Below are 25,887 nucleotides of genomic sequence, written 5' to 3' on the forward strand. Positions count from 1 at the left end.
CATTGCCCTCTATGCACAACCTAAGAGGCTGAATCCAGTATATGGTGGTTTGAGAAATGGAGTACATTGGGAGCTTTACTGGTTTTGAAGAGAAAAAAGGCTTAGCAGTGACCCAAATAAAAACGCTTTAACTTCTTACAGACCACAGTAGTGCTCCAGAGAAGCTCACAGCAGGTGGAGCAACACCTCCATCCAGTGGTTGAAAATATTATTGCAGGACCAACACACAAAGAATGATGTTAATGGAAGATGTCAGTGTGTGGAAATGGGATGATTCCCTCTCTCAAACTGGAAATTACTTTTGATGATTGCTGTGGTACATATTTGTCTTTGATCTTATATAAATAAATCAAAATGGAAGTGAGATGGGGAGACCTAAAGTTGAGTGTCATAAGTAGTTTTTGATTACTTCCATCAAACTGAGCCGCTGTAAGAGTTCACCTTTAATGTGCTGTGTACACACAAAATAAGGCAGGGATGTTCCTGATGAGTTCATCCAGATCAGTAATGTGGGAAAAAAGCAGTTTCTCTTTACAAGGACAACTCATTGTTGTAGGATCTGTGAGCTATTATCCATGATATAGTCCAACATTGTCTTAAAACTATTTGGTGACAGAAGATCCATGAAAAAAATACTGAAAGCAAGGCAGAAGGAAGTTGTATTGCATGATAAGAAAGTCAGCCACACTCACATCAGTTAAATGAACACATTCATATACATGCTAGACCACTCTAACACTATTGTCTTTCCCACACAGTCACGGGCACAGGGCAGACAGGTAACACCTTTCACCTTATCGTATCACGCCTCACTTCCTGTTTCCCCACTCAGCTTCCTCTGTTAGCTCCCATGTTGTACCAGTCAGGTGTGCTAAAGTGCTTAGCTCTTAAGTGTGTTACCAGTGTGTGTGTGTGTGCGGGTGTGGGTGAGCAAGTCTGTGGGTGTGTCCAGGTGTGTTTCTGTATGGATGTGTGGGGTTGGGGTGTGTGTGTGTGTGTGTGTGTGTGTGTGTGTGTGTGTATGTGCAGACCAGGTGTCTAAGCCCGCTCCTGCATGAACAGCCCAATCCATGGCCCCTTGCTGTTCTGTTTCTCTGGTTGTCTTCATGTGCTCCTCTCTCCTCCTGCCTCAAGGTCCTTGTCAGTGCTTTTCTCTGTTATGTGGGTGTCTAATCTCCCTGGAATATCATCTCCTCTAACAAACATGTGCAAGTTGTGGCACAGCAGAGGACTTCTTCAGCAGTTTAAAACTGTATAACACCAAAAAAGGTGTGAAGTATAATCCTGAGGGAATCTACTTTTTATCTTATGACCATAATTAAAAATGTTTCCCCTTTCTCTCTCTGTCTCTCTCTCTCCGTCTCCGTCTCCCTCTCTCTAGAACGGATGGCCGGCGCTGGTCTTTGGCTTCTTTACCCTCTTCAGGGTACGGGACTAACACACCCAGCTCCACAGTCTCTGTAAGTATATACAAGCATCCTTAGTGTGTGTGTGTGTGTGTAAAAGCATTTTGCTTGCGTGTGTGTGTGTGTAAAAAATCTTGCTCATCTTGCTGCACATACTCCCCCTACACCCTCCAGCTAAGTCTTATCTGAAATGTGTCTATTCTGTGGACATTGGACACATCGGCTTTAATTTCCGATGCAATGCCTTCAAAGTGGTTTCTCTGCCAGACCTCGTGAGTTGTTTGCTTATCTTTTGACAAGCCTGGTACTGCACTGCCACCATATCGGCATGTCCCTGCTAAGTAGAGTTCACCTGATTCTGTCTACTCACGAGTCAGCAAATACCCCTCATAAGCAAGTCCCCTTTTAAATATAGACCTTAATTATTGTAGCGCTTATTCCCCAGCAGTCAGTTAGAGCTGAGTGAGTGACAGCCACCGTAGCCAATGCCCTGCCTTCTGCCCTTGTAATCCCTCCCTCTCTGCTTCTCACAGTCATCATGTTCATCCCAGGAGAAGCTGCACCAGCTGCCCTTCCAGCCCACGCCCGACGAGCTGCACTTCCTCACCAAGCACTTCAGCTCGGAGAGCATCACTGACGAGGAGGGACGCCGCTCGCCCATGCGCCCGCGCTCACGCAGCCTCAGGTGAGACACACACACACACACACACACACACACACACACACTTGGAGGGACGCCGCTCACCTGCCATGCACCCGCGCTCACGCAGCCTCAGGTGAGACACACACACACAAGGAGGGACGCCGCTCACCCGCCATGCGCCCACGCTCACGCAGCCTCAGGTGTCGAACACACACACACACACACACACACACACACACACACACACACACAAGGAGGGGCGCCGCTCACCCGCCATGCGCCCGTGCTCACCGGCCTCAGGTGAGACCATTCACACTCCCATAAAGGTGCACAGATGAGTAGACTAAACTAACTCTTAACTAGACAAGAGATAGATAAATAGACACACACACATGCACACACACACACACAACTCCAAGACACTGTTGAAGTCCACTAGTCCTGTTATCTCAAGTGAGACACACCAAATGAATTATGGATTTCGTTGGATAATGCTTACAGCATAAGCACCAGTGCACGTAAATATGCTTGAGGCAAATACCGTTGAACTTTCTATTTCTTCAGAGTTTTCTTTCTCTCTCTGGCTAACTCTTTCTCACTCACACAAACACAAAGAATAATAAAACTCTCCCCAAGATCTCTTGACAGAAGCTGTGATTAGCAAGATGCCCTATACCCTCCCTCTGTCCTGCCAAAGGTCACATCTTCAGTGTCAGTCAGAGGCGCTGTGCTGTGGTGCAGAACTCAACTCCTCTGACTGGCACATGTCCGGGTTGCCAATCTAAATCATTTCATTTAAAAATGTGACACATCAGATAGGTATTCGCTCTTCAGAGTTAATAAGGGTATGCTTGACCATTGACTATAGCACTTCACTTCACTCTTCTCTTAAATACAAACATAAGCATATGCACACACAATACACACACTATTTCACTTTCACTGTCCCCTACCCTTGTGTTCATGTGTTTCTATGAAAGGGTGTAGAGAGAGGTTCCATGGAAAGAGGCAGTTTCCACACTGAGCTGCTCTGCTCTGCCCTCCTCTGTGGCTCAGGCGCTCCGCTCAGCAGGGGGTCTGTGGAATGGGGAATTAAATCCATAAATATTAGATGAGCGAGGTGTGTGTGTCATTACCACTTCTTCCAGATCACCCTCCACTGCAGCTCACAGATGATCAATCTTCAAATGTGCAACAAAAAGGGAGGGGGAGGAGAGAGGGAGAGAAAGGAAAAAAGAGCAATAGAGAGAAGATAGAGAGAATAATGACCAAGAGAGAGCAAGAAAAAGGAAGGAGAGAGACAAGAAAGAGAAAGAGGGCAAAAGGGGATGAACATGGCTAATTAAACTAGTGGAAATAGAGCAGTTATATGCTAATTTTATGGCTGCCGTTAGTGAGAGTGATGACAGCGGTGTCTTCCTCGCTGCTCTTTAAATGTACACAGGCCCTTTGTTTCTCACACCCGTCACGTCATTCAGATCCCTTTTAAATGAGCTCAGTACTGAACACAGCCTCATCCATCACAGCTGTCAGAGCAGAGCCTCTCGTCACTGCTGGAGTCTGTACCATGGTCAGTCCCTGGACAGAGCACCTCATTCCAACACTTTCAGCCTGGCTGGAACTGGCCTCACTTAGGGCACGGGGCTCAGCGTAGGAGGAGGTGGTTTGATAAGGTCTGGGCACTTGGCCAGATGGACTGGGGTGTGATGCAATGCAGGGTTGAGGTGCGCTCATCAGAAATCCTTTTACTCCTTTGTTTACTTTTTCATCTTTTTCATTTCTCTTTTCACGGTTTACCATGGCCACGCCATACACAAGCAACACACACACACACACACCTGCTGTGTGGAACTCTGACCTGCTATTGTTTCCCTCCTCTGCTGTTGGATCACGGATATACTGCCAGCCTGTGGATTTCACCCACTCACCCTCTAATATTCCATTACCCATGCAATTACTCATCTTACTGCGTTTGTGTGTGTGTGTGTGTGTGTGTGTTTGTGTGTGTGTGTGTGTGTGTGTGTGTGTGTGTGTGTGTGTGTGTGTGTGTGTGTGTGTGTGTGTGTGTGTGTGTGTGTGTGTGTGTGTGTGTGTGTTTTAACGTGTGTATGCGTGCAGGGGGTGGCAGGTGAATTTCTGGGTACGTGGCCAGCTTAGCAATCCATGCCAAGCCCACCTACTCTGTCACGGCCAATTTAGCCCATGATTTCCCCAGCCACCAACTCCTCCACAATATAGCTATGTTATTTACGGGACATGTTCTACTTCTCTCTCTCTCTCTCTCTTTCTCTCTCATACACACACTCACACACACACTCACACACAGTCTCTCACAAACATATTGCACATAAAAATTGGCATAGATTTCCCAAGTACACTGTCACAGACACACACATATGATAGTTCCATTATCTCATTCTGTTCTCATTCCGTCCCCGGTCAGCCCAGTGGGAAGTTGCCATGTTTTTGGTTCTCTTTCTATATTCGTTTCCTGTGTTGCATCTCTTGTCATGCGTGTTCACCAGGTCCCCGACTTGCAGACATGAAGGCTATCTGTGCACTGCATGACCATCCCGGCATGACTGCAGTTTAATATTCACAGCACGCATGGCAATTATGTGCCAGCCATTCAGCCATTAAGCCATTCTACTGAATTAAAGTCTCGTCCTAATGTCTGCCTGTTCACCTATCTTGGACATATTTGGACGGACAAAAGAACACATGCAGACGATTGTGTACTCACACACACACACACACACACACACACACACACACACACACACACACACACACACACACACACACACAGGCTCACTTATGTGAAAACTAACAATTTAAGCACCAAGATTTTTATAGAGGTGCCTTTTATCTCTAACTCGATGAAGCTCCCATCAAGGTAGTTATTAAAAAAGTGAGACAGTTTTGAGAGACAAGGTCATTAATTTTTTTCTTCTCATTTCCTTAGGAGAAAATAATTATATTATATAAATAATTATATTTTCTCATTATCATTTGTCTGAACTCCCACTGTTATTGCTGCCCTAATCCACACAAACTTTCATTTAATAAAACCTGGGAAAGCCTTAAGCCATTTTATATACACACTCACACACACACACACACACACACACACACACACACACACACACACACACACACACACACACACACACACACACACACACACACACACACACACACACACACACACACACACACACACTCTTTCCCTAAATATGTGAGTAGTAAAGCAGCCACCCCTGGACATAAATCAATCACTGTCAGCCATAACCTTTCCCTGCTGTGCTGCTGGTTTGGCTTTCATTTTTTTGATTCCCTGAGACTGAAGTAGACAGCAGAGGACCACAGGATTCTCAGTTACTGCTTACCCTTGTGTGGCAGTAGTATGATTGGAGCTCCCAGCCAAGAGAGTGTGTGTGTGCGTATGTGTACGCATTGACATGTTGATAAACAGCCCCTGTGAGGTTGACCGGTGTGTCACGTTTGGTATATTCTCGTTGTATATGGAAGGTTAATTGGCCAGATGGGCTGTCGATGAATGACTTATAGCATTACCTCATCCTCACAGTCACATGACCAGTTTCAGCCACTCACACGTGAGGTGAGTCACACAGCCACAGCTGTACCGTTGATCCCCAATGCCCTGGTCCTAACCACCCTCCACCTTTTCAGTCACACACATGCTCTTACATAGAGAGGCACACACACACTCTGAATGCGCACACACACACACACACACACACACAGTAATGAAGTTTGGGGCATTGCATAGAGTCGATTGTATATATCTATATGTATCACGCCATATCTTTTATCTGAACAGATATATTCTCTGTAGTCTGCAACGTTTCTTACCCTGACTTTGTATCACATAACCATCCTCATTCCATATATGTATACACACACACACACACACACACACGCCATGATATAATTACTACATTACAATTTAGCATTATGGTGTGCTAGCCTACAATGTGTAGTTTGTAATATTTTTAGGTTTTGTAGGATTCTAAGTATTGAGTGAGTCATATACTATTTTCTGTTATCAGACATTTTGATTATGTACCCAAAAAGACTGTTTAAATAGTAGTCACTCATTGACACACAGGCAGACACACAACAGCACCAACATAAGACTCCCTCTCTATCATAGTGGTTCTGGCCTCTCTCCATAGAGAGGCCAGACGCCATAGATCTACCTCATGTCAGTCTCTGTGTACTCCTGCAGGCTGTGCCTTGGGTCTGAACCTCTGTGTTAAGAGCTTACCTCTTACCGCTGCTCTTACAGCTCTGACTGCTCTTTGAGGACAAGGACAAGGTCGACGTGTGTGTGTGTGTGTGTGTGTGTGTGTGTGTGTGTGTGTGTGTGTGTGAATCATGACTCCTTCCTTCATGACTTTCATCCTTCTGAATGTTGATTGATGGAGTCTTGTACTTGCTTCAGCCAGCCCCCTCTCCAACGGTTCTGTGTTCCAGTGTAGACCTGGGGGCTCCTATCGGTCATAGGTCCCTCAGGGTCCAGGGGCCTGTCTAAACACTCTATCCACTTTCCTTTTCTAATCTTCTCTCTCTTTCCCATCTCATCCTTGTCTCTCACTTTCAGCCCCGGTCGCTCCCCCATCTCTTTTGACCATGAAATCGTCATGATGAACCATGTCTACAAGGAGCGATTCCCCAAGGTAGGATGCACTGGAGCAGCCTTAGGATTTATTTTAAGAGAGGAAGGAAAACTCTCTTTAAGCGAAGCTTTTTCAGCCAGCCCTCTGTAAACATTACTCACAAGCATAATTAAGAAAACATATTTCTCAAGGGCTCTACCATAACACTGTATGTTTGTTAAGCTCTTTTTGCTGCTATTAGCAACAATGTATTAAATGAGACGTGCCTAGCAGCCTTCAGATCATCTTTGTCTCACTGATATCAGAGAGCAGTTGTAACCAATTTGAATTTACCCAAAGGGTAATATCAGTAAGATGACATTAGCAACTACTTAAGGCTAAAGACTAAGACTAATTGGATATTATTTTTTTCACTGCTAGATAAGCTGTTTGGTACCAGGCGCTAAGATAATTAATTGGATGATAAATTCTAGAGGAAGGGAAAGGGTGTAGGCTCCTGACCTGTGACCTTTACACCCCATGCCACCTGTAGGCTACGGCTCAGATGGAGGAGCGCCTGGCGGTGTTCATGGACTCCAACGACCCTGATAAGGTCATGCCATTGGCCGACGGGGTCCTGAGCTTCATCCACCACCAGCTCATAGAGCTGTGCCGAGACTGTCTGGACAAGTCCCGCGAGGGCTTGATCACCTCGCGCTACTTCTACGAACTTCAGGAAAATCTGGAGAAACTGCTTCAGGATGTAAGTGTGCCTGTGTGCCTGTGCGTCTGTGCGTCTGTGCGTCTGTGTGTCTGTGCGTCTGTGTGTCTGTGTGTCTGTGTGTGTGTGTATGTGTGCATGTGTGCATCAGAGGGAGGGAAATCAGTAATCACCAGAGTGTTGTTTAGCAGAAACCCCACATAATAATCAACCGTAAAACAGCACCAGGACTTATTTTTACAATGCAAATAGCATGGCATAAACCTGTGTACTCCCTGCAGTCCTGTTACTGCCCGCTGGGAGCAATAATACACCTGGCTATTTTTTTATTATCTGGTATCTGGCATTATCAGATCAACTCCAAAGGGAGCATATTTGGGGATGTAGACATCTCATTGATCATCAGAAGTGCTCTCAAATGGGTCCTCTCTGGTCCACTCTAAAGTGTGTTTATTGCACCATCAGTCTACTGAATGGCACTGATGTCATAGTATGAAGAAGTCTGATGTGTTCATTGGAGTCCATCATAAACAAACAGCCTTCTCGCTTTCTATCTCTCACACTTATCCTCTCTTTCACCATGTTCGCTTTCTATCTCTCACACTTATCCTCTCTTTCACCATGTTCCCTTTCTATCTCTCACACTTATCCTCTCTTTCACCATGTTCCCTTTCTATCTCTCACACTTATCCTCTCCATATTTCCCTTTTTTTTGTTTATATCTCTCTTCTGCACTCATTCCTTTTCCTTTCTTTGTTTCCAGCTCTATTTATCTATCTCCTTCTCCCTCTGTCTCTCCTTCTCTCTCTCCATCTCTTTCTGTTTTTTTGTGTGTTTTTTTTTTCTGATACAGGTCAGATTATCTTCGAACCTGTCACCCAGGCATTAGTCATGAGCTGTGCGGCTGATGTCTGTATAAGCTCAGTTACAGAGCCAAAGGGTTTAAACCTCGACTTAATGGCTCCCAATGGTACCATTCTAAACACACACCCCCTCCCCAAATTGTCTAGGTGTATGCGTGTGGGGGATGATGTGTCAATGTGTGTGTGACGTCTATAGGTGTTTGTGTGTGTTTGGACTGGGGAGGGGTTATTTTAATTTCACGCTTCAGCAAACCCTGGTGGTGGTGACGGATGACTCTTTCACACAGTGGAGGGGAATGAAATGAGAGGGAGGGAGGGAGGGAGAGAGAGAGAGGGTGGGAGGGTGGGAGGAAGGGAGGGATGGAAAGGCGGAGACAGGTTTTGTTTTCCCCCTCTTCGGGTCCTGTAGGCGAGTGTAAGGGAGTGCACGTGTGTGTGTGTGTGTGTGTGTGTGTCTGTCTGCAGAAAGGGGAGGGTTAGCCACTCATCCAGCAGACCCTCAGACACACATCCATGGACACGCACATGTGTTGCCGCAGACCACGCAAGATGACATCACCCAGACACTGCTAATTGGCTGACGTGTTTCGGTGGGGATGGGAGCAGGTGGCGGCAAGGATTGGTGTATAAAACGCGTGCGGAGCAAAGGAATTTAAAACAGGAGGATTCTAAAAAGTGTGCGACTGCCACCCCGTCTCTGAGTATGTCTGGGGTGTCGTGGCAACGGCGTCTGGAGGAAGAGGAGGTGCTGCAGCGGCTGTTGGAGCGGCAGGAGTGGAGCGTGCTCACGCTCAGCCATGAGTTCGCAGTTGAGTTTCTCCTGAAAGGTTCTGGGGTGTCTGTGGGTTAGCTGGCAGAGTCACTGCGTAATTAGGGATTGTTAAGAGTCTCGTCCAGTATAAGTATAAAAGAAAGCTTTTTGGGGGCTCTTGTGAAGAACATGGAGGAGTGAACTTTGAGATGTCGGGGTGGCTGCTGAATGTTTTGGGAAGTGGCAGAGTTATTTGTTGATTGAGGATCGTTGTGTGCTTGACAAACTTCCAAAACTTGTTGTGTATATGTAGTGAGTTGCTTGTTTGTGGCATCTACCAGTTGGCGGTGTTTGTGGAGAAACCGAGCGGTGTGTTGGTTTTTAATTGTTGTGGTGCTTGTAGTCTGTGAACATGAGAAAAGTTACTTCTGTTGGTTTGATATCGGTGGGCCTCTTCTGATTTCACTGACTGAGTCTCACAGCGAGTTTGTGGACTTACTGATGGATTCATAGAACTTTCAGCAGCTGGCTGTTAATTCAGATGTTAATTTGATTCACTGTAGAAATGCTGGTTTTGGAACATCTGTTGATTTTTATTTATTTATTTATTTTTCTCTGACAGCTCTATTCATATTGAGTTTTATTTCTGATTTAGTGATATATTTCGGCTAGGGGGTTATTAAACTGTGCCGTATGGTATCTCAGTGGTATTTGTGTGTTGGGCTCAAGGACACAGGATGACCCCAAGGACGGTCCTGCGGTCTGAGGGGCAGAGATCAGCATGGGGCAGACCCCTCACTGGGTTACTATTAGAGACGCCACACACACACACACACACACACACACACACACACCTCATAGGCAGACCCCTCACTGGGTCACTATTAGAGAGGCCACACACACACACACACACACACACACACACACACACACACACACACACACACACACACACACACACCTCATAGGCAGACCCCTCACTGGGTCACTATTAGAGACGCCACACACACACACACACACCTCATAGGCAGACCCCTCACTGGGTCACTATTAGAGACGCCACACACACACACACCTCATAGGCAGACCCCTCACTGGGTCACTATTAGATACGCCACAGGAGCTGATCTCACCCTGGCCACCACCACTGACCCTGGCCACATGGGGCTAGCCCTGAAGACATCCACAGGATGGCAGAGTGCAAGCTCAGCACTTTATACACACACACACACACACACACACACACACACACACACACACACACACACCTCATAGGCAATACACCTTCCTCCTGGGGTAATGGGGTGAGTTGAGAGTTCAGACCCACTGGCCACATTCCTCACATATAGGAGGGACCTGAGGGACCGTGTCTGGATGCTGATTTCTCTCCCACTGTTCTTCTTCTCCCCGTCTGGGTATCAACGGACTGTGTTACCTGCTTATGTATTTACTATGTGTCTCAGACAATTCGGCATTTTCTTTTTTTGTGGGGGTTATCTTATCTCACTCCTTCCAGGTCTTAGTGGACATCCTTGGTATTTCCAGTCCCCTTTTTTATTAGTTCTTTAAATTATTCAAGCCTGATGAGGAAGCCCCAGGGGACTGTGCTGTCATTTACAGATGTCTCTATTACTGAAAGAGAACGAGAGAGAGAGAGACCCAATTCCCCACAGCCTGGTTATTAACCACCTCTATCTGTCTATTACTAATTTCTTTTCTCTCTTTCTCTCTCTCTCTCTCTCTCTCTCTCTCGTGCACTGACTGGGTCTTCATCCACCTCTCTCTTTCACCCCCTCCCATTTTCACTTTGTAAGGCTGTAAATATCAAGAATCTGGCTCTAGAAAAATCATGCATTTTTGAGTAGATGTCATTTACTTTTATGGTTCCTTCTGATTTGAAGTACAGTGTGGATGCACCACTATGACAAACCTTGATGATTGGGGCGACATATTGTATATGTGGGTATGAGTTGGAAATGAAAACATACTGTATGAGTGAGGGTGGTGTTTGGTTGGGGAATGTGGAGTATACAATGGAAGTGTTAGCGTTTAAGACTATTAAACTACATATCTCACTGTACTACTCTGTGTGTGTGTGTGTGTGTGTGTCTCTCTCTCTCTCTCGCTCTCTCTCTCTCTCTCTCTCTCTCTCTCTCTCTCTCTCTCTCTGACTCTTTTCTTAGGCTCATGAGAGGTCAGAGAGTGAGGAGGTGGCGTTTGTCACGCGGCTGGTGAGAAAGCTGATGATCGTGATTTCCCGGCCTGCTCGGCTACTGGAGTGTCTGGTGAGTGTTGGTCTCAACACACCTCTGTCTGTCAGTTGCAGTTGTAAATAACATTATGAAGTCTAACTTTGATTTTGATGAGCATCTTGTAATATTGATGCTTAATATTAAACTGAAAAATGTAAAACATTATTGTCAATATGATACATGAGTAACTCGATGTCCACACGTAGGCTTGTTTTACTTCTCCTCTTTGTGTGTGTTGGTTCACAAGCAGTTCTTCATTAACACACAGAACAGCAGATTCATTTTTATTAGCCTCAGCGTATGTTCATTATCCCTCAGGCAGTAGCTTGGCCCTCGTCACCTCTGCTGCAGAGTCTGTGTGTGTATGTGCGTGCGTGTGTGTGTGTGCGTGCTAGCGCAGTGTGAGTGTGGGTAGGTGGTGAGTGGTATAAATGTATAAAGGTTTCCTCACTAAATCAGAAAGCATAATTACAGAAATGTGTTGAAGTGTTTTATAATCCCATTAAGCTGTGTAATTGAGTGTGACTGCAGAAGTGAAAATTCAGCAAATAGTTTCCTCAGTCGTCAGGGTTGCTGTGAGAGTGTTGTCAGGGTTGCTGAGTGTGTTGTGTATTGATGACATTGTTTATGAGCTGCACTCCTTCTTTGCCTGGGTTCACTGAGTGGATTCCTCACTGCTGCCTCCACTCTGTCATCTGTTACATTATAAGACCTTACAGTAGCTCTGACATTATCTGTTACATTATAAGACCTTACAGTAGCCCTGTTACTCTGTTACATTAGAAGACCTTACAGTAGTCCTGTTACTATCTGTTACATTATAAGACCTTACAGTAGCCCTGTTACTATCTGTTACATTATAGGACCTTACAGTAGCCCCGTTACTATCTGTTACTTTATAAGACCTTACAGTAGCCCTGTTACTCTGTTACATTATAAGACCTTACAGTAGCCCTGTTACTCTGTTACATTATAAGACCTTACAGTAGCCCATCCAGCTGTGGGACAGAGAGCGCACCTCAGCTCCTACTGTGTGTGGAATTTTCCAGAGGGCCGTCTAAACTTCTCCTTTTTATTCCTGCGATATCCACTGTCAGTGTGCACACGTGTGCATTTCTCTCTTCAGTAATCTGACTCTCTCCTCTGTAAGACTCTCAGGCCCCTTGTGATGCCTGTGTGTGAGGAGTGTTTGTGTTGGTGTGTGGGGATGCAGCTGGGTGTTATAGCAGATAAAGAATGAGTGTGTGTAAGCGAGAGAGGGAGGGAACAGTGTGCAGAGAGAATCCCCTTGGTTTATTAGTTTTCCCTCCATGCTGTAGCAGCTGTAACTGCATTTTGCATCATGCTGATTAGAGACATTGTTAACCGTACATCTGTCATAACCTGCAATTGCAGCTTTGCAGTTAAAGAATGTCACAGTTTCCTGGACACTGTATGACATCTTACTTTGTTCTCCATGGAACAGGTGTATCCTTAGTAGCCCATACATGCTACACACACACTTCGCCTGTTTGGTGAAAAATACGCACAAGGACACACATTCACTATGGTTGACTTATCTGTGTTTAATGTCCTGGCTGCTTCTGCTCCCGCAGGAGTTTGACCCAGAGGAGTTCTACCACCTCCTGGAGGCAGCTGAGGGCCATGCCAAAGAGGGCCAGGGCATCAAGTGTGACATCCCCCGCTACATCATCAGCCAGCTGGGCCTCACCAGGGACCCCCTGGAGGGTGAGAACACACACACACACACACACACACACACACACACACACACCTAGCAGATACAGACTTCATTTAATGTTTGAGTGGAATTTGAATTATGAAAGGCAGAAAATGCCTTATTATTTAATAAGTTATAAGCATGGCTGGACCTTATGCTCTCCCATCATCTAATTCTCATTCTCTATCTCTCTCTCTCTCTCTCTCTCTCTCTCTCTCTCTCTCTCTTTGCTCAATGTAATACTCTCTCATCTCATTCTCTCTCTCTCTTTGCTCAATGTAATACTCTCCCATCATCTCATTCTCTCTCTCTCTCTTTGCTCAATGTAATACTCTCCCATCTCTTCATTCTCTATCTCTCTCTCTATTTTCTCAATGTTATTCTCTCCCATCTTCTCATTCTCTCTCTCTCTCTCTCTCCCTCTCTCTCTCTCTCTCTCTCTTTTCTCAATGTAATACTCTCTCATCATCTCATTCTCTCTCTCTCTTTGCTCAATGTAATACTCTCCCATCTTCTCATTCTCTCTCTTTGCGCCCCAGAAATGGCCCAGCTGAGCAGCTATGACAGTGGCCATCCTGACACCCCTGAAACTGAGGACTCCACTGATGTGAGTGCTGTGGATGGAGATTGATGTCCATCATCCTCAGAGCAATGAATATTTCCCTATCATTTCAGATCATCTGTTTTTACTTGGGAAACACTTTCTTATTACTACCAGGTTACTTACTCCTTAAACCTGTGTGTGTGTGTGTGTGTGTGTGTGTGTGTGTGTGTGTGTGTGTGTGTGTGTGTGTGTGTGTGTGTGTGTGTGTGTGTGTGTGTGTGTGTGTGTGTGTGTGTGTGTGTGTGTGTGTGTGTGTGTGTGTGTGTGTGTGTGTGTGTGTGTGTGTGTGTGTTCCAGGGTCGGGGAGCCTCTGTCCAGCCAGCTCCAGTTCAGCAGAGAGCCAAACCCCCTCGGGAGGACGACTTTGAAACCATCAAGCTGATCAGCAATGGTGCTTATGGGTAAGAAACACAGCTGTGTGATTTCCCACTGCGGCACAAAGCTATGATGCTGTAATACAAATGTCTACCCCTGCAACAGTGCCAATATGTAGCATGGCAACCACAACTAAACACAACAGCACCGCTGCAGATGATTGGTCTCTTTCTCACTGTGCCCTCTGCCCGACAGTGCGGTGTTCCTGGTGCGTCACCGTGAGACCCGTCAGCGCTTCGCCATGAAGAAGATCAACAAGCAGAACCTGATCCTGAGGAACCAGATCCAGCAGGCCTTCGTGGAGCGGGACATCCTCACCTTCGCCGAGAACCCCTTCGTCGTCAGCATGTTCTGCTCCTTCGAGACCAGGCGACACCTCTGCATGGTCATGGAGTATGTGGAAGGTAAGCCTATGCTCAGGGTGGCACAAGCTGAAAGCAAGCCCACGTTTATGTCCTTGACATCCAAATATGCACGTGTGCTTTTATGGTATCAGGTCATCGTCCTAAACACACACACAGATTCACACACTTGTTAAATGACACACTCAAAGTTAGCACACAAGTAAAACAGTCTGCTGTACTCCTGTAATACACGTGTGCTGTCTCTCACCCAAGTCTTTTGCCCTGGGCAGGTGGAGACTGTGCCACTCTCCTGAAGCATATCGGGGCGCTGCCTGTGGACATGGCACGCATGTACTTTGCTGAGACTGTGCTGGCTTTGGAGTATCTTCATAACTATGGCATTGTTCACCGAGACCTCAAACCAGACAAGTAAGACATTACAACGACCCCCATGTCCCTCTCTCTACCTCACTCTTCTTTTTCTTACAGGTTTTGCCTTGATATTTGAAAATAAGTGTTGATTATATATAAGTAAATCATCCTTTTCAATTAAAGCTTAATGGAAGCTTTTGTGTGCTTACTAACAAAGTAAATAGTTTGGCATAAAAATGCCTTACACTTTAATATGTATGTAAGTGGCCAATCTGTCTTCTATCTCTGTTCTGTTTTTAAAGTCTGTTGATCACCTCACTGGGACATGTCAAACTCACTGACTTTGGACTATCTAAAATTGGCCTGATGAGCCTCACTACCAACCTCTACGAGGGACACATCGAGAAAGATACTCGTGAATTTCTTGACAAGCAGGTACACATTTGCATTCTGGATCTGTGTGTGTGTGTCTGTCTGTCTGTCTGTCTGTCTGTCTGTCTGTCTGTCTGTCTGTCTGTCTGTCTGTCTGTGTCATTGCTTTATGAATTATTGACTCTCTAACTCCCTCTGCTGGCCAGGTGTGTGGCACTCCAGAGTACATTGCCCCTGAGGTGATTCTTAGGCAGGGCTACGGCAAGCCAGTGGACTGGTGGGCCATGGGGGTCATTCTGTATGAGTTCCTGGTGGGCTGCGCCCCATTCTTTGGTGACACGCCTGAAGAGTTGTTTGGACAGGTCATCAGCGGTGAGTAGAACATATCTTCTGTTACTGATAGCTTTGAAGAATAGTTGTAATTAATATTAGTGGTAAATGTAGAAGTAGCCATTACAACCATGTTTGCCCTAAGACTTACTTTTGAACATCAAAATATCATAAGCATTGTTTGTTCATACAATTGGTAGAATGCATGTACAGCCATTGATTGGTCTGGGTCTTTTTTTCTACTTAAGATCAACATTACAATTACATTTTGTGACCTGATTTTGTGTGTGTGTGTCTCTCTCTCTCCCTGTGTGTGTGTTTTTTGTGTGTGTGTCGATGCTGTCAGATGAGATAATCTGGCCTGAAGAGGAGGATGCTCTTCCTGCAGATGCTCAGGATCTCATCTACAAACTCCTCAGACAGAACCCTCTGGAGAGACTTGGCACAGGTCAGCACTGCTCTCAGTACTGAAGGGATGGTCTTCAACAAGATGTTCAAATACACTATAGTATAACAGACAGTAGATGTACTGTTTTAATGAAATATCTGACTAGGATCTATTCACGTCCTGATACAAGAGAGTCCTTCCAGCCATGTCCTATGACCATAGGAGAGGCAATGGTCATCTGATTTAGTTTGGTATAAGAAAGTGGTATAGGATGCAATTGTTTGCCTTCAATTATTAAGTCATGAATAGACCCGAGTGCAAAAAAATGTATTTATGTTAAGTATACAATTTAAAAGTATTTTTTCAGATTTAACTGTAACCAAGCTCATCTGTCCTTTGTTGGGTATATTTGTTTGAATGGTTGTTGTCCTGTGTGTGTGTGTGTGTGTGTGATTAGGGAGTGCATATGAAGTGAAGCATCATCGCTTCTTCACCTGTCTGGACTGGAACGGCCTCCTGAGACAGAAGGCTGAATTCATCCCTCAGCTTGAGTCTGAGGATGACACCAGCTACTTTGACAGTAAGGTTTCCTGATACTCATCCACCCACATACATACGGATACATATACGTACATGTACATATACATACACATATACATATAAATATACATACACATATACATACACATGCACATACAAATATACATGCACATACAAATATACATACACGCACACGCACACGCACACATACAACTAGCTTCTGGTGTTGGTCCTCAGTAGTTGTCCCAGTATGGTTTACCCACAGATCCTTAACCCTATGCTATGGACACAGCCACAAGCACCTACACGAACATTGGAAATACACACAAGAATCAAGCTGACATTCTACAGACATTGAGGACTATCTTATGAATGCCTCCTATTGAATTAGCCTTCTACTCAGGGTTTCTGGTGAGTGTGCTGATGTTGTAGTAATGTTGTTTTCTGCCTGCCTCGTGTCCTATAGCTCGGTCAGACCGCTACCACCACGTGGAGTCTGAGGATGAGGAGGACACCAACGATGATGAACACCTGGAGATCCGTCAGTTCTCCTCCTGCTCTCCTCGCTTCAGCAAGGTAACATGCACAAATACTCATTCACCCATCCTGTCAACCAGATTTCAGTTTTGTTTTTGTTTTTTGTAACTAAACACATTTTTAATCGGCAATAGCCTTATGATGCAACAGCCTCTGAATCTCCCTTTCTGTCCTTCTCCCCTGACCTCTGACCCCAGGTGTACAGCAGTATGGAGCGCCTGTCTCTGCATGAGGAGAAGAGGACGCCTCCTCCCACTAAGCGCAGCCTGAGTGAGGAGGGGGGCGAGCGGCTGGACAGCCTGGGAGGCCTCAAGTCCAGAGACCGCAGCTGGCTGGTGGGATCCCCAGAGATGTGAGTGACCAGTGACGCTCTTCTTCCTCCATGTGAATGATTCCATACACTCTGGGGCAACAGCGTTCACAGACATGTATGTCTCCATGGCACTCCAAATATGCACTGTGCACTTGTCACTGAAGCCCCATGGTCCTGAGCTGGTCGTCTGCCCTCACAGGGCTGGTTGGCACAATGGTGGGGGATAGAAACTGTGATTCATGGAAGCGCTCTGTTAATGAGTTATGTGTCTGTGTGTGTTTTGTTGCAGCCTGCGTAAGCGTCTGTCTGTGTCCGAGTCCTCCCACACAGAGAGCGACTCCAGTCCTCCTCTGACCGTGCGTCGCCGCTGCTGCTCTGCCATCATTGAAATGCCCCGCTTCGCCATCTCCACCGAGGACGAGGGAGCCTCAGGCAGCTCCAGCAGCAGCTCAGGCGGGCGGAAGACCCCGGTGAGGGGACCCCGCTCCGAGGAGCTGCCCCTGGCCATCCCTGAGCTCCCCGTGGAGAGGGAGCTGAAGCTGGACGAGTCGCCCACCACACCGGGCTCCACCTCCAGCCAACAGAGCCGGGCCACACTCACACGTCAGTCTGCTGCTCTCACACGTCTGTCATGTTATATTATGTCTTAAAGATCATGTTATAACCCTTTACCCTACACCGAGTTATTCACAATCTTTTTCAAGTGTTCTGATTTTGTCCACTGCAGTCCTTTACCTGGAGCAAAACGCTCATGTATAATTTCTATATGGTGGCCAACCAGTATAAATCTACAGTAGGGGAGTACAGTGTTGTATTATGAGGCCTACTCTTGAGGATATATGATGTTGCATTACCTGTTCAAAAGAAAATGTATCACCCGCAACAAGTAAACAAAAATATTATGCACACGTGTGTGTGTATATATATATATATATATATATATATAATTTCTTGGCATGTGCTGTGAGTCTGATGGACTGTGTGTGTTTGTGTGTGTGTTGTTCAGCGGGCAGCTCAGGTGACGTGTGTGAACGAGCATCGCCACGGCCCTCTGCTGCAGCTGCTGACGTGTCTGATAGCTCCACCCCTAAAGCCATCAGTGACCTGGCAGCCCGCCGCGCTCGCCACAGACTGCTCTCCGGAGAGACAGACAAGCACACATCACGCCCTCTCAACAAGGTCATCAAGTCCGCCTCCGCCACCACCCTCTCTCTCATGATTCCTGCAGGTAAGGCAGAGTGTGCTTGTGCATGTGTCTCATGCGTACAGCACAGTGTACTGTTAACTTCGCAGTTCGATTCTTGACTCTTCATTTTCACTGTCCAGATGTTTCTTCTTGTTCATTTTCATTGAATTGCATTTCTATTCATTTCATTGTTTTAATAAAACTTGCTGTGCTGCATTTGCAAATTAATGAGGTTTGTAATTACAAATTAATGAGATGATCCTAACAGAAGAATGGAAATAGAAGAAATGACTAATTTGCTATCCCCCCCCCCTCTCTCTGTCTGTCTGTCTCTGTCTGTCTGTTTGTCCATCCGTCCCCTGTCCCTCCATCTGTAGAGCACCATGGTGCGTCTCCATTGGCCAGCCCCATGTCACCTCACTCCGTCTCCTCCAACCCCTCGTCCCGTGACTCCTCTCCCAGCCGGGACCTCAGCCCAGCCATCTGCAGCACCAAACCTGCCATCATCATCCACCGCGCCGGCAAGAAGTACGGCTTCACCCTCAGGGCCATCCGCGTCTACATGGGAGACACTGATATCTACACTGTTCACCACATGGTGTGGGTGAGTCAAGTCCACACACATACACTCACACACTCACACACACACACACACACACACACACACGCAGCATATGGATAAGGCAAATATACTGTCAAGGTTAGAGGAGCATATGGGTTTTTTTGTGCCTGGAGGACGGAGTGGTTTCATCTGTCATGATGTGCTGGATGTGGACCTCTGAGAATCATGCATTTTCTCCCTGCTTTCAGTCAAATGTTAAATGTTCCCCCCTTTATTATAGCCCATTATTTGTATGAGGGAGTAAATGTTGGATGAAAGATATGAATGGGGCTCTTCTCTGGTTCTCTCTCAGAATGTAGAGGTGGGAGGTCCAGCCCATGAGACTGGTCTGCGGGAGGGAGACCTCATCACACACGTCAACGGAGAGCCAGTGCACGGTCTCGTGCACACTGAGGTGGTGGAGCTCATTTTGAAGGTGTGTACAGACACATCCACCCACACACACACACACACACACACATACACACACACACATACTCTCTAAGACGTTTAAAAAAAACAGCACGCGGAAAAAAAAAAAAACTTCACATATTGATCACACGTGTACACAGTCATTCTTCTGCACGGGCAAAGTTGTCTATTTCCTGTGGTGAATGGTGTGTGTTTCCCTCTCCTACCGCAGAGTGGCAGTAAAGTGTCCATCTCAGCCACACCCTTTGAGAACACCTCCATCAAAGTGGGCCCCGCCCGCAAAACCACTACTAAATCCAAAATGGCACGGAGGAACAAGAAGACCAAGAACAAGGAAGGCCAGGACAAGTAAGAATGTTAAAAATTATATAATGAGTGTTGAATGTGTTAGAGAAAACGGGCTGTGAGAATCAGTCAGGATTGGTATGGTTAAGAATCACTCATCCCCCTGCAATGTCCTATTTTTTCACCTGTGTTTAAAGGGAAAATGTGTATCAGGATTTAAAACTGTTTAAATATGGCCGTAACCTGTTTTAATCACTATGTGATTGGAGTTGTAATTGCGCTGCTGTTGTGATTAACAGTAAGAAGAGGAACTCCCTGTTCCGTAAGATCACCAAGCAGGCGTCTCTGCTGCACACAAGCCGTAGTCTGTCCTCTCTGAACCGCTCCGTGTCCTCTGGAGAGAGTGTGCCCGGATCCCCCACACACAACCTCTCCCCCCGCTCCCCCACACAGGGCTACCGGTCCACAACAGACTCTTCCCACTCAGGTGAGATGGGCACACACACATATTAAACACACGCATACCAAAACTATGAACATTTGACATCACCTGCTTCCAGGAACACAGAGGCAGCTGTACAATCCCTAATGTGGTAGTGATCAAAACAAGACAAACAGCATAGGCAAATCCACTGTCTACCCATTAAAACCCAAAACTCTTATGAAGTTGACGTCTTGCCACTATTCTAAGTAACTTACAGTATTGTAGAGTTCTACATTTCTATCAGTATGTGTGTTCTGTGGGTTTTGAACCCATGCCCTTAGTTGTTAGCATGAAGATAAGTTGTGTGAGTGTGTCTGCTGTCAGCATGTGTTGACCACGCCCTGCCCTGTGTGTTTCAGTGGGAGGGACCTCATCTCAGAGCAGCTCCCCCAGCTCCAGTGTGCCAAACTCCCCCGCCAGCTCAGGCCAGATCCGGCCCAGCTCCCTGCATGGCCTGGCCCCTAAGCTCCAGCGCCAGTACCGCTCGCCTCGCCGCAAGTCTGCTGGCAATATCCCCCTGTCGCCTTTGGCCCGAACGCCCTCCCCCACCCCACAGAGCACCTCCCCCCAGCGTTCCCCCTCTCCGCTGTCCAGCCACCCTCACCTGGGCCAGTCCTTGTCCTTCCCCGTCAAGCTGCACTCATCCCCCCCACTCCTGCGCCACATCGCCCGGCCCAAGAGCACCGACCCCCAGCGCTCCCCCCTCCTCAAGAGGGTCCAGTCTGCTGAAAAGCTAGCTTCTTCCTCCCTCTGCTCGTCCTCCTCCTCACCCTCCACTCCTGCTCCCTCTGCCTCCTGCGGGGCGAGCGGTGTGCGAAAGCACAGCCTGGACATCAGCCACGTGCAGCGGGAGCCCAGTCTGCAGAGCCTGCAGGAGTCGGCCGGGGAGGGCAGCCTGCTGTTGGGGAGCCGTGTGGCTCCAGCCGAGAAGGGCAGCCTGCAGAAGCACTCCGCCCGGAAGCTGGGCCGCCAGGAGGTGACTGAGGGCGCCGGTGCCCTGGGGTTGGCCCCAGGGAAGAGCAAGCTGAAGGACAAACTGTCAGCCATCCGGCAGGACCGAGCAGAACGCCGGGAGTCGCTCCAGAAGCAGGACGCCATCCATGAGGTGGACTCATCCGAGGACGAGACGGACGAGGGGTCGGAGGACAGCCAGGAGGGGAGGCGCCAGACGTACGTCACCCCCAGCACCTGCCTGCTGCGCCCCACTACTGCTCCCTCCTCAGCTCTCAGACTGGGCCCAGGTCCCTCAATGCCCCCAGCGCTGACCTCCACGCAGCCCGCTTCCCCAAAGCTCAGAGCAAGCGCAGCAGCCATTCACGGCCAGGCTACGCACACTGAGACTCACGCACAGGGAAAGCCTGCAGCATCCGACCAGAGAGCTGCTCTATCTACGTCTCCAGCTTTGGGCTTAGTCAGCAGCTCCACTAAAGCAGGGGATGTTGTGAGGAGAGAGAGGCCTACTTCTGTCCCCCCCCCACCCAGCAGCTTCTCCACGCCTGGCTCTGCCTTCACCTCCCTCACCAGAGATCCCTTCCTGAGGCCCGCTGACCCGCGCCCCAGATCCAGCCCCGCTCTACTCAGAGCTGAGCGGGCGCCCGAGCCCAAGCCCGCCAGCACAGCACCGCCCGTCTCCAGGGAGTCTCAAACCCCCTCGCCCTCAGGGGGAATCACCAAGGAGATGAAGGAGGCGGACAACCGCAGGCAGGCTATGAGTGTGGCTGCTGCTGCCACCGTGGCCACACCAACCACCGTGTCTGAGAGCGGAGTGGACAGGGTGGTGTCTCAGTTGGCCACCGTAGCCAAGAGTGTGCTGGGCCCCGTCAAACTCGGCATGCCTGGGGCCAAGGAGAGTGCCTCGTCCAACGCAACGCACCCAAAGAGCAAAGACCCAAAACTGGAACAGCAGGACTCGTCGCTGATGAGCGCAGCTGCCTCCACCTCTCTGACAGCCCCCGGACTCTCTGGACCGCCCGCTAGAGCGTCTGCCTCCAAAGCTGAGCCGGCCTGGGCTCTGGATGCTCCGGCTGACAGGAAGAGACCCTCTCCCCCGAGAGACTGCAGCGCGGCTGGGGAGGAGAGTCAGGACAGGTTGGAGCTGACGCACAGTGGCTCTTCTCTGAGACCCAGACCTGAGGCCAAAGGCAGCACTACGCCACAAGACAAAGCCAACAAGAAGACATAGCAGCGCCCCTCACCCCCACCCCACTGCCTCATAAGACTGTCAAGGACTTATGACTCACAAGTGCATGTTGGAACCCAACATTACAGACTTTGACCATACACTAATCTGAAAATGAATAAGGATACATAAAGAGAGAGAAACACAACAGCTCCATTCCATGTCCAGTCAAGTGTATATCCTGTTTTAAAGAACCATTCTCTGTGTCAGATCCCACACACACACACACACACACCCCAACCTGCTTTGGTTTTTAATTTGATGTTTTGGTGTTTTTTGTCTTTTCTCGGCAAAACAACGGGGCTAGAAATAAGCAGAATGTTGTAATATATTTAGACACATATACACACACTCTCACATGTACACTCGGACTATAGGGACACAATCTAAGGCCATGTTTTTTCCCTAACAGATCTGATTGTGCCTTAAAGAAATGAGTTGCTGTTCATCTGCATGTCAACCTACCTGTGATTTCTATAGGGGGTTAAAGGATGTATGTCAGCAATAAAGTAGCGTATGCTTAGCAATCTGTACAAACACATCACATAAGCGCCATCTGCATCTGCCACTGGGCAAACAAATGCATATCCCAGCATCCATTGTTCACTTCCTGTGACCATAGAGTCTGTGAGTTGAGGGCTTGTGCAGAAGCTTGCCAGTTGTGCTCCACCTGCACTTTTAGCGGCTCAGTCATCCATTCCCTCAAAACTTCACTGTTTTATCAGTTAGGGGCTGTAAGCCAATATGAATGTTTACTGGTAACGTCCTAGGATAGAGAAGCAGTATCGCAGCATGACAAGGTAATACCTCTTTGTGTGTGTGTGTGTGTGTGTGTGTGTGTGTGTGTGTGTGTGTGTGTGTGTGTGGGAGAGAGAGGGTGTAAATTTAACAATCGAATTTGCCGGTGTTGCACATGAGATTGTGTCAAGTTTGTGCACAGAAAAATCACTACAGCGCCATCATATTTGAACATGTCAATAGGCGTGCTGATCTGAACATATTTGTAAACTCTGATATAGTTAGTTAGTAGTCTAGTAAAATAGTTGGGTTACTTAGTCTAGTTGTAAGAGGAACATCATCATCTGTATAATAGAGACAGTTAAACACACAGTCTGTGTAAGAGTGAGTGAATGTGTGTAACAACTGTAGTTCTTTGGTTGCATGATATTCTTTCAAATCAAATTTTTCAAATCACTCTCCAGCTGCTCACCTCTCAAACTAGGTAAGTGACCAGACCCTCGGCTGACATCTCAACTCTCAGGCTTCATCTTAACACTTGTGGGTGAAAAGTGGAAGGAGTGATTTCACACCCAAATGTGATGAAGCATGTCTGAGAGCTGTTCCAGTAGACCACTGACTTCATTTCTAGCCCCCTTTTGCCTCCTATGTTCACTTTTTGCTTTTATTTGCAACAAAATCAACCCAATATTTTAAGCTCTGGACCAATTTGCTGTGTTTTCACCATATCTGTGTTGCCTCTTATCTGATTACCTGACTATATGTGTGAATGTGTTGTGTGTGTACATAGGTGAGCGAGGCAAGTGTCTGTATATATAAATGAATATTTAAAAATCTTTTCTGTGTTTTCTACGCTGCAGTATTGAGAGTGTGTGTGTGTGTGTGTGTGTAAATGCGTTTAGCCTCTGGATGTGTTGCACCTGTGCTGTCCAATCCTCCCCTTTGTGAAGTGCTAGTAGGCCGGAGGGCAGCTTTGCACAAAAAGAAAAGCAACCCCCCCCCCCCCCCCCCCTTTTTTTTTCTTTTGGGTTTGTGTGTGTATTTTTTGTCCTTTCCAAGTGAAACAATAAATTGGCCAATCAGACCCCATCTTTCTAAGGTGTTGACCAATCCCTAGATGTCTAGGGGTGTTTTTCACCTCAGTTTTAACCTTTTGGACTTTTAACGGTGCCTCCTTTTCTGTTTCTGCGGTATATACGGTTGTATTATTGTATGTTGTTTTAAACTATTGTTTTAAGATTACCCAGCCAGACTCTCCCCTTTTCTCATTATTGTCTGTCACCATAAGGTTCCTCGCCATCACTGTCCTCCACCCTGTCAGAGGCAGGTGTTTGCATTATGTTTACATATCTTTACCTCAGAACAAGCCACTAACTTGAGCCATGTTGCAGTGCCAATGTCCATTGCCCCTCACTCTTGACCTGATTGTAGTGTTGAAGCCAATCTAGGCTGCACATGTACGCAGTAAGCGAGTGCTTTTACTGAGTTGTGTCCATGGGGAGTATGAACATAATGTAGGCTCTGTACAGCAGGTGAATGCTTTCTGCATAGTCCATATTGAATATGATTCACCTTCCAGAAGAATAGGACGGGGCACTGAGTGAGTGGAGAGGTGATGCTCTAGCCCTTCCTGACTGATAAGGCTGGTGACCCAGAGGAAAAAAGTTTTGTGATGGAAATGTGTCTCTTTGTGGTTGTCTCAGATTCCTTCAGTCTGTAGAATCCTTCCAACCTCTTAGTGGGGCAGACTGTCCAACAGACAGAAGATACTATTGGTACCACTCACCTAATGATGAGACCGATTTGAATTTTCAGACTGTATAAAATAATATGTGATGGTTTGTTAGTATATAAAGTCACGTCAAGCCTGTTCAGAAACTCCATCAGATCAATGTTTCAAAATGCACTGTGGTGCACACTACTTGATCTTGATGCTTGTTATTGAGAGTGAAAGGATGAGCTGATCATTCTCAAACTAAGTATGAAGCATGTAAGAATCATTCCATGTGTGGTCATGTGGTCAAGCCTTTCAGTTCTCTGCCAGGAGACAAGTGAAGCTGTAGTGGATCTCCCAAAAAAAATTTGATGTGGAGCGAGGAGGTATACGTTTACAGATAGTAGCACAGTGGATGTCATTAGAGTATGTAGTTTATCTCTGGAACCCTCTGGAAGCTTTCTTACTGATCAGTGGGTGGCTGCAGCCTTCAGTCAGTCATCTCCGTTTGAAATTGAGATGAAACCTCTCACCAATTGTGATGGACACACACACACACACAGAGACACACTCCCACGTGCAGTGACTGTCCTGCCGTCAGTTTGAGAGAGGACTGGTGTGTCCTTATTAATGTACAGCCACCAGCCTTGGCCACAGAACCGTCAATCTGCTAACAGCCACTCAGCACAAGCTCAAATCATACAGATCCAGCACATACAAAACACACATGGTGACCCACACGCATGGAATCAAATTATTTTCAAAGAAGTCGATATCTCTTAATTTCTCCTATCAAACAGTGTCCCTTCACACATTCACATTTGTAGTCGTCGTCTCCCACTTTTTGCACAAACACACTCACACACAGACACTCTCACACAGATATTTGTGTTGCACTACATCAGTTCACGTGTCACGTCTGTGTGAGTGTGTGTTTGTGGTCTCCATTCTGTGCTCTCTTGTGCCCACAGCACAGATTACTGATCAGTGTTAGGGCTTTGGTCTTTGTCTCACACACACACACACACACACACAATTGTTGGCTGGAACTGAATGAAATAACACTTGCAGGCTCGACTGTGAGACATTCCTCTGGGGTTTAAAAGGCTGTCTGA

At 47.0% G+C, this 25,887-nt stretch overlaps 1 protein-coding gene across 2 annotated transcripts in view; it reads left to right on the forward strand.

Annotated features, from left to right (window-relative positions):
- The window catches only part of mast2 (microtubule associated serine/threonine kinase 2), a 119,813-nt gene extending 95,763 nt beyond the window's left edge, over positions 1-24,050 (forward strand). The window contains exons 7-30 of one of the 2 annotated variants that reach the window (XM_080833197.1): positions 759-779; positions 1,382-1,460; positions 1,940-2,091; positions 6,677-6,752; positions 7,225-7,434; positions 11,190-11,291; positions 12,854-12,986; positions 13,518-13,585; positions 13,880-13,983; positions 14,153-14,361; positions 14,592-14,730; positions 14,976-15,108; positions 15,252-15,417; positions 15,722-15,823; positions 16,221-16,343; positions 16,770-16,879; positions 17,038-17,192; positions 17,443-17,756; positions 18,160-18,381; positions 18,717-18,943; positions 19,254-19,376; positions 19,584-19,720; positions 19,957-20,144; positions 20,501-24,050. In XM_080833197.1, coding sequence (XP_080689323.1) covers positions 759-779; positions 1,382-1,460; positions 1,940-2,091; positions 6,677-6,752; positions 7,225-7,434; positions 11,190-11,291; positions 12,854-12,986; positions 13,518-13,585; positions 13,880-13,983; positions 14,153-14,361; positions 14,592-14,730; positions 14,976-15,108; positions 15,252-15,417; positions 15,722-15,823; positions 16,221-16,343; positions 16,770-16,879; positions 17,038-17,192; positions 17,443-17,756; positions 18,160-18,381; positions 18,717-18,943; positions 19,254-19,376; positions 19,584-19,720; positions 19,957-20,144; positions 20,501-22,323 — 5,116 coding nt within the window. In that variant the 3' untranslated portion in view covers positions 22,324-24,050. The remainder of the gene's footprint in view (positions 1-758; positions 780-1,381; positions 1,461-1,939; positions 2,092-6,676; positions 6,753-7,224; positions 7,435-11,189; positions 11,292-12,853; positions 12,987-13,517; positions 13,586-13,879; positions 13,984-14,152; positions 14,362-14,591; positions 14,731-14,975; positions 15,109-15,251; positions 15,418-15,721; positions 15,824-16,220; positions 16,344-16,769; positions 16,880-17,037; positions 17,193-17,442; positions 17,757-18,159; positions 18,382-18,716; positions 18,944-19,253; positions 19,377-19,583; positions 19,721-19,956; positions 20,145-20,500) is intronic. The other variant, XM_080833198.1, reaches the window with a different exon arrangement.
- The last annotated feature ends 1,837 nt before the right edge of the window (positions 24,051-25,887 follow it).

The sequence above is a fragment of the Sprattus sprattus genome, assembly GCF_963457725.1.
Source record: "Sprattus sprattus genome assembly, chromosome: 2".
Lineage (NCBI taxonomy): Eukaryota > Metazoa > Chordata > Actinopteri > Clupeiformes > Clupeidae > Sprattus > Sprattus sprattus.